The sequence below is a fragment of the Eremomyces bilateralis genome (genome assembly GCF_010015585.1).
Source record: "Eremomyces bilateralis CBS 781.70 unplaced genomic scaffold P152scaffold_33, whole genome shotgun sequence".
Lineage (NCBI taxonomy): Eukaryota > Fungi > Ascomycota > Dothideomycetes > Eremomycetales > Eremomycetaceae > Eremomyces > Eremomyces bilateralis.
Window position 1 is genome coordinate 137776 of NW_022985099.1, and position 12043 is coordinate 149818.

General features: G+C 53.9%; 4 protein-coding genes across 4 annotated transcripts; 1 reads left to right on the forward strand and 3 right to left on the reverse strand.

Annotated features, from left to right (window-relative positions):
* Positions 1-95: 95 nt before the first annotated feature.
* Positions 96-505, reverse strand: P152DRAFT_405038 (uncharacterized protein; the record flags this gene model as incomplete). The annotated part of the gene is made up of 2 exons (XM_033676795.1): positions 96-368; positions 434-505. Coding segments are annotated over 2 exons (345 nt in total), but the record flags the coding sequence as incomplete, so codon positions are not given.
* A 384-nt stretch (positions 506-889) lies between these two features.
* On the reverse strand, positions 890-4016 carry P152DRAFT_485321 (uncharacterized protein). The gene is made up of 2 exons (XM_033682041.1): positions 3407-4016; positions 890-3339 (listed from the first exon to the last, which is right to left on the reverse strand). Exons 1-2 carry the CDS (start codon positions 3739-3741, stop codon positions 1200-1202), a joined length of 2475 nt encoding a protein of 824 aa, XP_033530266.1. The 5' UTR covers positions 3742-4016; the 3' UTR covers positions 890-1199.
* A 206-nt stretch (positions 4017-4222) lies between these two features.
* Positions 4223-5932, reverse strand: P152DRAFT_462361 (uncharacterized protein). Its single transcript, XM_033680324.1, has one exon. The coding sequence runs from the start codon at positions 5726-5728 to the stop codon at positions 4331-4333; it is 1398 nt and encodes a 465-aa protein (XP_033530267.1). The 5' UTR covers positions 5729-5932; the 3' UTR covers positions 4223-4330.
* A 204-nt stretch (positions 5933-6136) lies between these two features.
* On the forward strand, positions 6137-11907 carry P152DRAFT_485323 (kinesin-domain-containing protein). Its single transcript, XM_033682042.1, has 2 exons — positions 6137-6522; positions 6585-11907. The coding sequence occupies exons 1-2, from the start codon at positions 6462-6464 to the stop codon at positions 11621-11623; spliced, it is 5100 nt and encodes a 1699-aa protein (XP_033530268.1). The 5' UTR covers positions 6137-6461; the 3' UTR covers positions 11624-11907.
* Positions 11908-12043: the final 136 nt, after the last annotated feature.

The following is a 12043-nucleotide window of genomic DNA, read 5'->3' on the forward strand; positions in this document are numbered from 1 at the left end:
CATATGGCGCGGGCTCACCTTCATGAACCGCAGCGGTCCCTTCAAAAACGCCCGGACTCCAAGCAATGCCCTGAAAATGTACAGTAAAACCCCGCTCAAGCAACCACTAGCCCGTACACGAGCGTCCATGTTAATACAAATCCCATCAAACCCCCCATCAAGTCACCCAACCACAATCCCGTCCAAATGTTATAGAAGTACTTGTCTGCGCCGCCTTTTGGACCCTCCGCACGCAACACAAATATGAGCGTCGAGACGATCAACGACCCGACGAGGTAGAAAAGGAAGCCGGCGTATGAAGAGAGGCCTAATGCGCCGGCGCCGACGCCGAAGAGGGAGGATGTCAGCGCGCGGATGTTGTCGATTGTCTGGGGCTAGTTGAGCGGATATTCCGTGAGGGTTAGGAGGGTAGCGCTGATGGCTCTTGGCTTACTTTGGTGTTGTGCTGCATGCTATCTTGCACGATCGGGTGGATCTGAAGTTCGCGTTCGTCGATCATGGCGGCGGTCTGGTGAAGGAGGAAGCTTTCTGTGGGGGTTGTGGAGGTCGCTGTGGTGTAATGAATGACACCTTGGTATAACTTTATGCGTTAGAGGACCAATGAAGATGGTAGAGCCGTGTATGCGGCAGATCCTTAAAGTTTGATATGGATTCACAGTGTCAGTGTCGATGGCTGTTGAGTGAAGCTCAAAGATGTCGTACGCAGAGGTATCGCTGGCCGTCGTCTGATTGGTTGGCTAACCTTGAGATGCTCATCCTGCAATCGCTTGCATAACTGCAACAAAACACCTGTATTATCAACCGTACCGTTATTGATCAGATATATTTATCGATTAATGAAGACTAAAGAGCCCATCCAGAGTATGATCTTAAGCTTAATTATTAGATTGTTCTCTTTAGACTACTTATACTCGTAACACGCGGGCATTTGACTATCCCAGCCGAACCATCCAATTTATAACACGGCTGCAGAGAACCCGGGAGAATCCATTTTCAGAATCGAATATTACAGTAGATTATTTACTCGTATCATTTAAACGGCGCTGAGGTGCAAAGGGGGTATATAAGGTATCGTAAAGGGGTTCCTGACCATGCTGGCTCGACAGCACCGATCTCCTCCAAGTCAGAACACCACCTATGCATGAACCGAACGAAATCTGACACTTCGGGGGAGAGGCGATGGGAATCCTCCACTAACTTTAAAGGACGTCTTCAAACGGACAATCCGTCACGTCGTGCCCATCTCGCTCACACAGCGCGCACCACTTCATCGGATCCGCCGCGTCGGCGTTCTTGCCCTTCACAAGGCTGCTGTCGTACGGGTTCGGCATCGAGACCTCTCTCTCCGACTTCTCCATCTCTGGCGCCGGTGCAGCGGCTCTCGGCGCGCTACCAGACGACCGGAGAGCGGACGCCGTCTTCCAGCTCTGCAACGGCGCAGGCGTCATATCCACTGGGCTCGCATCCCTAGGGCGGGTGTTGGCCACCGGCGTTTGGCTCGCGCCGGCGCTGGCCGACCCCGTGGTCCCCAATGCGGCGGAGCAGTTGAGGATGTCGTGCCCGGCCGACTCGCAGATCTCGCACCACGTGCCCGCGTCGCCGGCGGCGCTGGTGTTCTCCGACTGGTCGATGCTGGCGGCGTCGGATTCAGGCATCGGCTCGAGGGGTTTGCTAGCGGGTTCTTGGCCGCGCGGGGTGTTGGGGTTCGAGTTCGCGCGGTCGCGGAAGGTCAGGCTGGCGGAGCGGCCGCGCCAGGAGGTGGTACCGCGGGAGTCGCGGTCTTTGCTGGCGGAGGTATCATGCACGACGGTGTTGGCGCTGGTGATGGAATCGCGAGACGCAAACGCATTGCTGTTGCGAGGCGTACTGCTACCCGCTCCGGTGCTGCCCACGCTACCGGAACCGTATTTCCGGTGGCGCTCCAGCTCCCGTTCCAGCTCTTCTTCGCGGGTGGCCTTGCGCTCCACGAGGCCTTGGAGCTCGCCTCTCTCGCGCTCGAGGTGTTCGACGGTTTTTTTCATCTGCTCGAATTCGCCCGGGTCAATGCCGCTCACTCCGTTTGCGCGACTGTGCTTGTCTGCTTGAGGAGACGTCGCAAAATCGCCACCGCTGCTCAGAGAGTGGATGATTGCTTTCAGACCGCGGATCTCGTCGTCTCGTTGTTCGATTTCCCTGCTGTCTCTGTTCCCTCTGCCGTCGACCGCACCACCACTGGCAGCTTTCAGAGCTTTCGCGGCTTTCTCCCGTTCTCGCTTCAACTCGCTTCGTCCACGCTCGACTTCACCTCTCAAGAACTCCACCTCGCCTCTCGCTTCAGCTTCTCCCCGTCGCGCATCCTCTAGCCCTTCCTCCAGTTCGGCAACGAGCTCTTCCAGCTGCTTTAACTGCATCGCGACGGTCGCCAGGTCTTCGTCTCCCGGCGGAGTTGGATTGCTTGCCTTCTGCATTTGAATAGCATGAAGCTCATGCGCGAGTTCCTCCACCTTCTTCTCGTAAACGCGCTCGGTCTCGGTACTAGCCATTTCCAGGGTGTCGATGGTGGATCGGAAGTCGGCGCGATGGGCGTCAAATTCGGCAGTGAGCATGCTGATCTTCTCATTCTTCTCCCTCAGCATAACTCGGAGCTGCGCGACGTCGGTACCCTCCCCGTGCGGGAGGTCTGTTGTCCCGCCAGCTTCTGGTATCAAGGTCTGTAGCTCGATCATAGTCGCCTCCATATCCGCTAAACTCGCCGCCTGCTCTTTCAATTGGAAATCTCGCTCTTCAAGCTTCTTCTTTAGACGTCCCACTTCCTCAGTATTAGCGCGAGCAGCCTTAACAGCAGTGGGCGTCGTCTCCGCATCTTCGTCGATGGCACCGTATTGGCCCAATCGCGAGTTATTGCGCGAGTACGGCCTCGGCGGGCCCGGTGTCCTCGCTTTCGGAGTCACCGCCCGCGACCCCGGCGATGCCGTCGGTCGAGGTTGTCCGATTTGCGACCGGGAAAGATTGGATCCTCCGAGAGACGGCGCGCGGCTAGAAGGGGGGTGCAGCGCAGGCGTCTTGCGCAAAGGAGACTCGGGGCGAGGAAGCGACGGACGGTTCTTAGGCTTGAATTGCGGTGAGGGAGCTCGTACGCCGGGTCCGACGGACTGGGAGAACTTCGGGACGGACGGCGTTGGTGGCGAACGGCTGTGTGTATTGTTCGCGGTGCCGTTGCTTCCAAGGTTGAAGCTACCGAAGGAGGGAGTGGTCGGAGTTGGTGGAAAGGCATCGGATGGAAGCGAAGTGCGCTTCGTCGCGCGGTGGACGGGGAGAAATATCCCGGCGTTTGAGACGGAGGTTTGAAAGTAGCGGATCCTGTTGAAGTCAAGACGATGAGTTTTGATCCTGTCACTCCATGGAATTCTTAGAGTTGTCCACGTACCCTTCTACATCACCATCATTCTTTCCTCTTGAAGCGTATTCTTTGCTCAATTCCACACCTGCGAAAGTGCCCTGCTTCCCCTTGACGGAACCGATGAACCTGACCGTCCCATGCATTCCACCAGGGACATCCACCGTGTCTCCCACATCGATATCGCCATTCGAGCCAGGGGTAGTCGGATGACCCACGAGGGCATTGAGGGACGCTTTCCGAGCCATCGTGGTGCTTGCGGCGAGATTCAAGTTAGGGCTCGATGTTGTGTTTATGTTGTTCAGATGGTGCGACCCGACAGATGGACGCACCCCGTTGAGGCGCCGAGGCGTTTGATATGTCATGATCGATCTCCTCCAGAAGGAGGGATATTAATAAATATTGGCGGTGCCCGGGTGGCACAAGGACAGGATCCTCCCAGAAAAAGCGATTAACAGGCGGGCAGCAATCAACAATGACTCGCAAAGGGTCTCGGCTGCGCGTAGCCGCACCCGCGGATTATTGTGAAGGGGGGGGCACTCAGGCTGTCGCGATCGCCGGCTCGTTGTTTGAAACCAAGACTCGAGATTGAGCAACCTGGAAAATATTTTGTTGATTTGACGCTGGAGGGGTGTTTGTTGTTTGAGAGTCCGAACAGGGGCGTGGAGTTGTTGGCGACAACGCTTGGAAGTTGCGGGAATCCCGGACCCTGGTGACGCCTTTGGACTTTCAGGGGTTGACACCAACCCTGAATGGGATTGTGGAGTTAGGGAGGACTATCAAAACAAACGTCGGCGAGGCTATTGACGGAGAACGAGGACATCATACCCTCGAAAAACAAATGTGCTCCTATTGATTTAATGCAATGAGTGGAATTGACGGTCGGTTCATTGATTTTAAGCGATACACCACGAACCCACGTTTTGAAAAGTACATTGGATATTAGCGCTTTTATCACGGCTTTCGAAATGCCGCCTCTCTTGGTAATCGAAAACTGCAACAAAACATCCTCTTCTTCGGCGCCACATCTCTGACATCAAAGACCTCTGTCTCTGGGTCGTCGAGAGTCACTGGAGCGCCGATCAACTCGCTCGCGTCACGGCAAATTCTTTCAAATTCCGGTGTATTGTCATCTCCCTTGAGCCCAAAAGTATACACATGCACCATGGGCATGGGAATCTCCTGTCCGGCAAATTCAGGTCCCGCGTAAATGCCGATGAAAGAAGGCAGGAATGTAATGGCTGACGCCGGAAGGTTCATGACGAAGTGGGAGAAGAACTTGGGTTGCTTAATGACCACCGATTGTTCGCCGACATCCGCTCCTTTAGGTCCATCGGCGTTTAAGGTCTTCCTTTTCGAAGGCCCCTTGACGACCTTCTTGACCCCGTGATCGGTAGACAATAGTTCTACGGCTGCTCGTTTGATGAACTTTCCTCCGTCTTCATTGAATGGTCGCACGTAATTTGCCACCTTGTTTCTCGTAATCGCATCGTCGAGCCACTTGTAGCTGTCAGGGTTCAAATCGTTGGCCCAGACGAAGATACCTTTCTTTCCCGCCGGGACCGCAAATGGACCGACTCCAGCCATAACATCGCAGACTGCCTCGCCGGGTTTGAAGTTGTTGACCATTCGGTGATGCTCGGTGTTCAGTCTGCTGTTCCAGTAGACTTTGGCGTAGTCGAATCGGAACAGGCAGTTCTCTTCGCTGACTTCGACCATCAGGTCGTCCGGTCCGGCAAGTACCTCGTATTGGAACGTTCGGTATTCGCTCTCCTCTCCGACGTTGTCGACTTTATTGATGACCGTTCGGACTGAGGTGTTCTTGTCCATCAATACCTGTGCAATAAGATGCTTGTGTGGTAAATATTGCTCTCTGAGGTTCAAGTGAGCAACGTGCCCGACGTTTGTGAATCCAGTAGGCAGCTCTCCTTCTGCAGCCTCCTCCGGTAAGATGGCTTCCATAATTTCCTGGTAAGTCCAGTCGTTATAGCCGATCTCCAGCTCGTATGGTATTACACCTATATTTTGCTGCGATACCATCTCAGAAACCGTCGGCCCCCAGCTGCCTTGGTCATTGTGTTTTAAGGAAGGCCTGAGGAGGTAGCATTTCCGTCCGGATGCAGCCAACGATGGATCCGGATCTTTTCGGATCGTCGTAATACGAGGTAGGAAGAGTCCGTCACCACTCTTCGTCAGCGTATTCCGGACAGCGGAAATGTTTTGGCTGTTGAAAATTCGAGCGGCGGAGAGGGGAATACGGCGATTGAAAAACGACCGATCCAGGACCCGCATGGAGCGGTTCACAGGTGGCCGCAGCATTTCCTCTGTCTGAAGTTCTGGAGGATTCATCATAGCATTGTGATGACCAGTTATTAATCCTTGGTAGTGGCAATCCTGGATGGCATGTGCTCTGTTCAAGAGACTTGTTTTGGAGTGTCGTGTGCCTGTTTAGCCCAAGGGAAACGATCAGTTAGGTTTCAATTCCAAGCTCTTGTGGTTATCTTTTCAAGTCCCTTCCTAAATGATCGATAGCACTATTATAGATGGGATTAGACAAAATTAGCTGGGGAACATAAGCATTGTCTAGTTTGTCCTGTCGCACACTTTGATGCCAAGCCGAAATGTTGCAGGTCGAGTCCCGCTCCGCTGCCCGCTGCCGCCCATCCGCGGCGGAAGGCCAACAGGCAACAAGGAATTCATGCCGGCACCCTCGTCATCCAACCACGGTACCTACATCCCAGACGAGGATCCGAGATTGGATTAATTATTGACAGAACAACTTGTCGCGTCGCATCCCCTAGTCCACGATTTTCGCATCTTTAATCCCTTCTAACCGCGTCGTCTCGTTCTCCGGCGCATATTCACTCGTTCCAGAGGATGTTTAGGCAATGAGGAGCCGCTTTCCACCATTAAACCGCGCGACTCCGCCGAATATCAAGTTCAATAGGAGTCCTGTCCTGCTCTGGGACTCAACGATATAGCAACCGGGCCGTCGCTGTTGCCTAAGGGGAGCGTCGGCCTGGGCTGAAATCCAGAAGCGACGATACACTACCGTGACTGCTCTATACGACATACTTAACCCGATATGGCGTCCGCTGGAGGAAACATTAAGGTCGTGGTTCGGGTGCGCCCGTTCAACAATCGAGGTATGTTACACTGCCTGTTTAAGGGGTCATTACATTCACGGGGCTTGCGCTGACTGTCACAGAACTTGATCGCAAGGCCAAAAATGTCGTTCGAATGCAAGGCACCCAGACGGTGCTCACGCCCCCATCATCGATCGATCCGAAGTCCAAAGCTGCCAAAGCCGCCCTTGACGGCGCAAAAACCTTCAAGTTCGACAAGTCCTACTGGTCTTTCGATCGCAACGATCCGCATTATGCCGGCCAAGAGGATTTGTTCGATGATCTTGGAAAACCTCTGCTCGACAATGCCTTCCAGGGATATAATAACTGTATCTTTGCTTACGGACAGACTGGCTCGGGAAAGAGTTATAGTATGATGGGGTATGGCGAGGATTCTGGTGTTATCCCAAAGATCTGTCGCGAAATGTTCGAACGCATAGACGGGGTTCAGCAGGACAAGCACCTCAACTGCACCGTCGAGGTCTCATATCTGGAGATCTATAATGAACGAGTGAGAGATCTCCTCAATCCCGCCACCAAAGGAAATCTCCGAGTTCGTGAACATCCATCTACGGGACCATACGTCGAGGACCTTGCGAAGCTTGCAGTTCGGAGCTTTCAGGAGATCGAGAATCTGATGGACGAGGGGAACAAAGCCAGGACGGTCGCTGCAACGAACATGAACGAGACATCGAGTCGTTCCCACGCCGTATTCACTCTTACACTGACCCAAAAACGCCACGATGCAGAGACGCGCATGGACACCGAGAAGGTCGCGAAGATCAGTTTGGTTGACTTGGCCGGATCCGAAAGAGCCAATTCCACAGGCGCCACAGGTGCGCGTTTGAAAGAAGGCGCGGAAATCAATCGATCGCTGTCGACATTAGGCCGTGTTATTGCCGCTCTAGCAGATCTATCTAGCGGAAAGAAAGCCTCAAAAGGCTCGATGGTCCCGTATCGAGATTCGATCTTGACATGGTTGCTCAAAGACTCGTTAGGCGGTAACAGTTTGACGGCTATGATCGCTGCCATTTCGCCTGCAGATATCAATTTCGAGGAAACGCTGTCGACATTGCGATATGCAGACTCGGCCAAGCGGATCAAGAATCATGCCGTCGTCAACGAAGATCCGAACGCCCGCATGATTCGTGAATTGAAAGAAGAACTTGCTCAACTACGTTCGAAGCTCAGTGGAGGCGCGGTTGGTGGCGTAGCCGTGCCAGTAGAGGAGCAATATGCTCCGGACACGCCACTAGACAAGCAGTTTGTGAGTATTACTCAAGTCGATGGCTCCGTCAAGAAGGTATCCAAAGCGGAGATCGCCGAGCAATTGTCGCAATCCGAGAAGCTCTATACCGACCTCAATCAAACCTGGGAGGAGAAACTTCTGAAAACTGAGCACATTCACAAGGAGCGAGAAGCCGCTCTTGAAGAACTGGGGATCAGCATTGAGAAAGGATTCGTTGGGCTCAGTACTCCGAAGAAGATGCCACATCTTGTCAACTTGTCCGACGACCCTCTTCTTGCTGAGTGCCTGGTTTACAACCTTAAACCCGGTATGACAATTGTTGGCAATGTGGATATACCGCAATCAACAGCGGACATCCGCCTTCCGGGAAGCCAGATATTGGCGGAGCACTGTACGTTTGATAATGTTGACGGCGCCGTGACAATCGTACCAAAGGAAGGAGCCGCCGTGATGGTTAATGGCCAGCGAATCGATGCTCCGAAACGACTGAGATCGGGCTATCGGATCATTCTCGGTGATTTTCACATCTTCCGCTTCAATCACCCCCAAGAGGCCCGCGCTGAACGGGCTGAACAAGGAAGCTCTCTCAGATACTCAATAACAGCTTCTCAACTGGGATCGCCTAGTCCTAACGGTCGATCCGGGCATGAGCGCAGCTACAGCAGCGTTAGCAATCGCAACGGCGATGGCAGCGATTTTGGAACCGAAAGCCCGCGACCGGATAGCCCTTATATTTTCCCTGGCAGAGGCCGAGATTCGGACTGGAGCTTTGCCAGACGGGAGGCCGTCAGCGCCGTTCTGGGCAGCGATCAAAAGATTTCCGATTTGGCCGATGATGAATTAGACATCCTCTTTGAGGACCTTCAGCGAATGCGAGCAAACCGAAAAAAGAATGGAGCTGAGAACAGAGCGCAAATGGACGGTGAGGATGATCTGTCGTCGGACACAAGTTACCCTGTGCGAGAGAAATATGCTTCAACGGGTACAATCGACAATTTCTCCCTCGACACAGTCCTTACTATCCCATCGACTCCCCAAGCGCACGAAGAAGATGAAAGGTTGCGCTCGGTTCGAGAGGAGCTCCAGCAGCAGCTAGATAAGCAGAGAGAGGAGTACCAGGCTAAGCTCAAGAGCGCTGAAGAGGCAAACGTCGAGATTGAGGAAATCAAAGCCGAGAAAGCCAAGATGGAGGAGAGTTTGCAACACGCCAAAGAAGAAATGCAGGAAAAGTTGCGAGAAGAAAAGGCCGACCTCGAGAAACAGTGGCAAACCCAAAAGGAGGAATACGAGAGGCAGATCCAGGAACTAAAGAAGCCGGAGCCGTTATCGAACCCATATCGAGAGCCTATTTCAGATGCGATGCAGCACAGCATTGATACAGCGAAGAAAGTCCTGGCAAGATGGCAGCAAAGAAGATATGTATCGATGGCCGAGACTGTCATGCAGAATGCGGCAACGCTGAAGGAGGCCCAAGTCATGAGTCAGATCTTGGATAAGAACGTCGTTTTCCAGTTCTGTATCGTGGATGTTGGGCATACCTTTGCCTCTAGTTATGATCTCGTGCTCAATGAGATCTCCACGGACGACGATGAAGACCTTGACTTAGCTACAAAGCCTTGTGTTGCAGTTAGGGTGCTCGATTTCAAGAACTGTGTCATACATATCTGGAGCCTAACGAAACTCCGCAAACGTCTACGAGCTATGAGGCAATTGCGGCAATATGCGTCCGAAGAAGCGTATGCCGAGCATTTCCGCAAGGAGAACCCCTTCGAGGAAGCTTGCATGCCGGCGTACTCACGGATAGGTGACGTTGATGTTCCTCTGGCAGCGGTTTTTGAGGCGAAAGTACAAGACTTTTCTCTCGATGTCATTAGCCCCTATACCACGAACGTGATCGGGATCGTGCGTGTGAGCCTCGAACCGAGCTCGGCCGAAGCGCCGTCAAATATGCTGAAGTTCAATGTGGTCATGCACGACCTGGTTGGCATTCCCGAACGCGAAGGGACGGAAGTTCATGCACAAATCTTCGTGCCGGGCATTTCCGACGAGGAGGGTGGCGCGACAACAACGCAGATGATCAAAGACTTCGACGAAGGCCCGGTCCGTTTCGAAAGTGTGCACAGCATGAGCCTCCCACTGTCCAGCCCTCGATCGGCGTGTCTCCGTATCGCGATCTTCGCTCGAGTTACACCGATACACATGGATAAGTTGCTTAGCTGGGACGACATGCGTGACAGTGCGCCTCGACCGACGTCGAAGCGTCACAATTCGCGGCTACCCGAGTCCGAATTCTACAGTGAAGAAAAGCACGATGTATTTGCTCGGGCACAGATCCACGAGATCTCAGAGGACGGGACATACAAACCAGTAGAGGTGATACAGAGCACCGGGCAAGAGGGCGGGGCATTTCAACTACACCAAGGGTTACAGAGACGGATCGTTCTGAACCTAACGCATACCTCACGAGAGACTATGAAATGGAGAGATGTCAATGCCCTGCGCATAGGCAGGGTACGTCTGGTTGATCCCTCTGGAAAGGTATCCGATCCAGATTCCGAGTCTCCTCGTCGAGAAGTGCCCCTCAAGATTCTCCAACCTGCCACGATCAAAGAGAACGCCGACGGCACCTGCGATGTATGTGTGATTGGCCAATGGGACTCGAGTATGCATGGCTCCGTTCTTCTTGATCGCGCCACGGCCGAGAGGTATCGCGTACAAGTAACCTTTTTCTGGAACGTCACCAGCCGTCGACTCTATTCACCCATGCCGTTTTCCATCAATCTTGCGCTTCAGATCCGCCCAAGGACCTACATCAGGCCTAGTGGTCTCCTGATGCAGCTATGGAGTGGAACCCGGGTTGTCCATTCAACCACAGGCTTGTTCGCAATCACCGTCCGCCCAACGAGCGCCAAAAGAGCCGGAGATCTTTGGCGGATGAACACCAAGGAGGAATATGTGAAAGGCGAGGAGTACCTCTCCGGATGGTGCCCGCGAGGGCCCTCTCTCATTCAAGATTATATCTCGCTTCGCAGACGAAGAGCACGACTGGCAGAGATAGAGGCCGTGAAGGGGCTTTTTTCGGCAAAGCAGCTGATGATCGCACCTATAAATGGGACTGGAGCGACAGCGAGAGCCGAACCAGATGAACCGCAGTTGACCGCACGTCAAGAGATCCTCCTGAAGAAGATACTCGGCTGGTGGACGGCGAGATCTGACCTCTCTGTTTCGCTCCTCAATCCTGCCAATCTCGAACCACCCCGCCAAGGTGCAGCATTCGCCTCAAGTGGACCAACGACTCCTTCAAAACCTCATAAATCATCTCCTTCCACCAACGGCAGATCGCCTTCCAATCCCACTCCCTCCCCCTCATCACCCACTCTCCTCGCTACCGTCCGTCCAATACCGAAGAATCCACAATGCCTCAAATCCGGCCACCTCTTCGTCCCCTCCCCCGACGCCTTCCTCACTCTCACATCCAGCGCCCCCTCCTCCCCCACATCCCACCAAAAGCGCTGGCTCCGCCGCTACGTCGAACTCCGCCGCCCCTACCTTCACCTCTACACCGCCCAAGACGGCGACGAGCTCTTCGCCATCGACCTTACCGCCTGCCGCATCGACCATGAGCCTTCCGTCGCCCGGCTCCTCTCCCGGCGCGCCGCCGCGGGGTCGGCCACGTCGACGCCCGTGCGCGGGCTGGCGGACGGGATGGAGATGGACAGCACGGTGCGCGCGTGCTTCGCGGTATATGCGCCGCAGAACACGTACGTGTTCGCATGCGGGCGGGGAGAGCGGGAGAAGGTCGAGTGGATCCTAGCGCTCGATCGGGGGTATTTCTCGGGAAGTTCGAGTAGCGGCGCCGGAACGCCGGTCTGATGTGACGCGTTGATGAGATTTCATGACGCTTTACTTTCTTTATAAATGATGGGGAGAAGGGACCCGTCCGTTCGTTTATCTTGTAAATACAAATTTCCGCTCTGGGATGGCATAAGTGACTGCTGTCAAATCCCTCTACTTGAGGGTTCCTCTGGCGTTCCGTGGTCTTGGCTAGACGAGACCGAACTGCCGCATCGCACCATGGATTTCCTTTGTTAAACTTGATACCCTAGCGGACTTTCCAGGAGGCACAGATCGAATATAGAGAATACCATTCAAGTCATTTTGAGTCTTAAAACGTCGTCTTATGATAAACTAATTGCGTTTGTGGCCAATAAACCGCACAGGACTGACTGGACGGTCCAGCTTCGGCCGTCTCCAAACGTTCCGAGGCATATCGAACTAGATCGTCCATACACG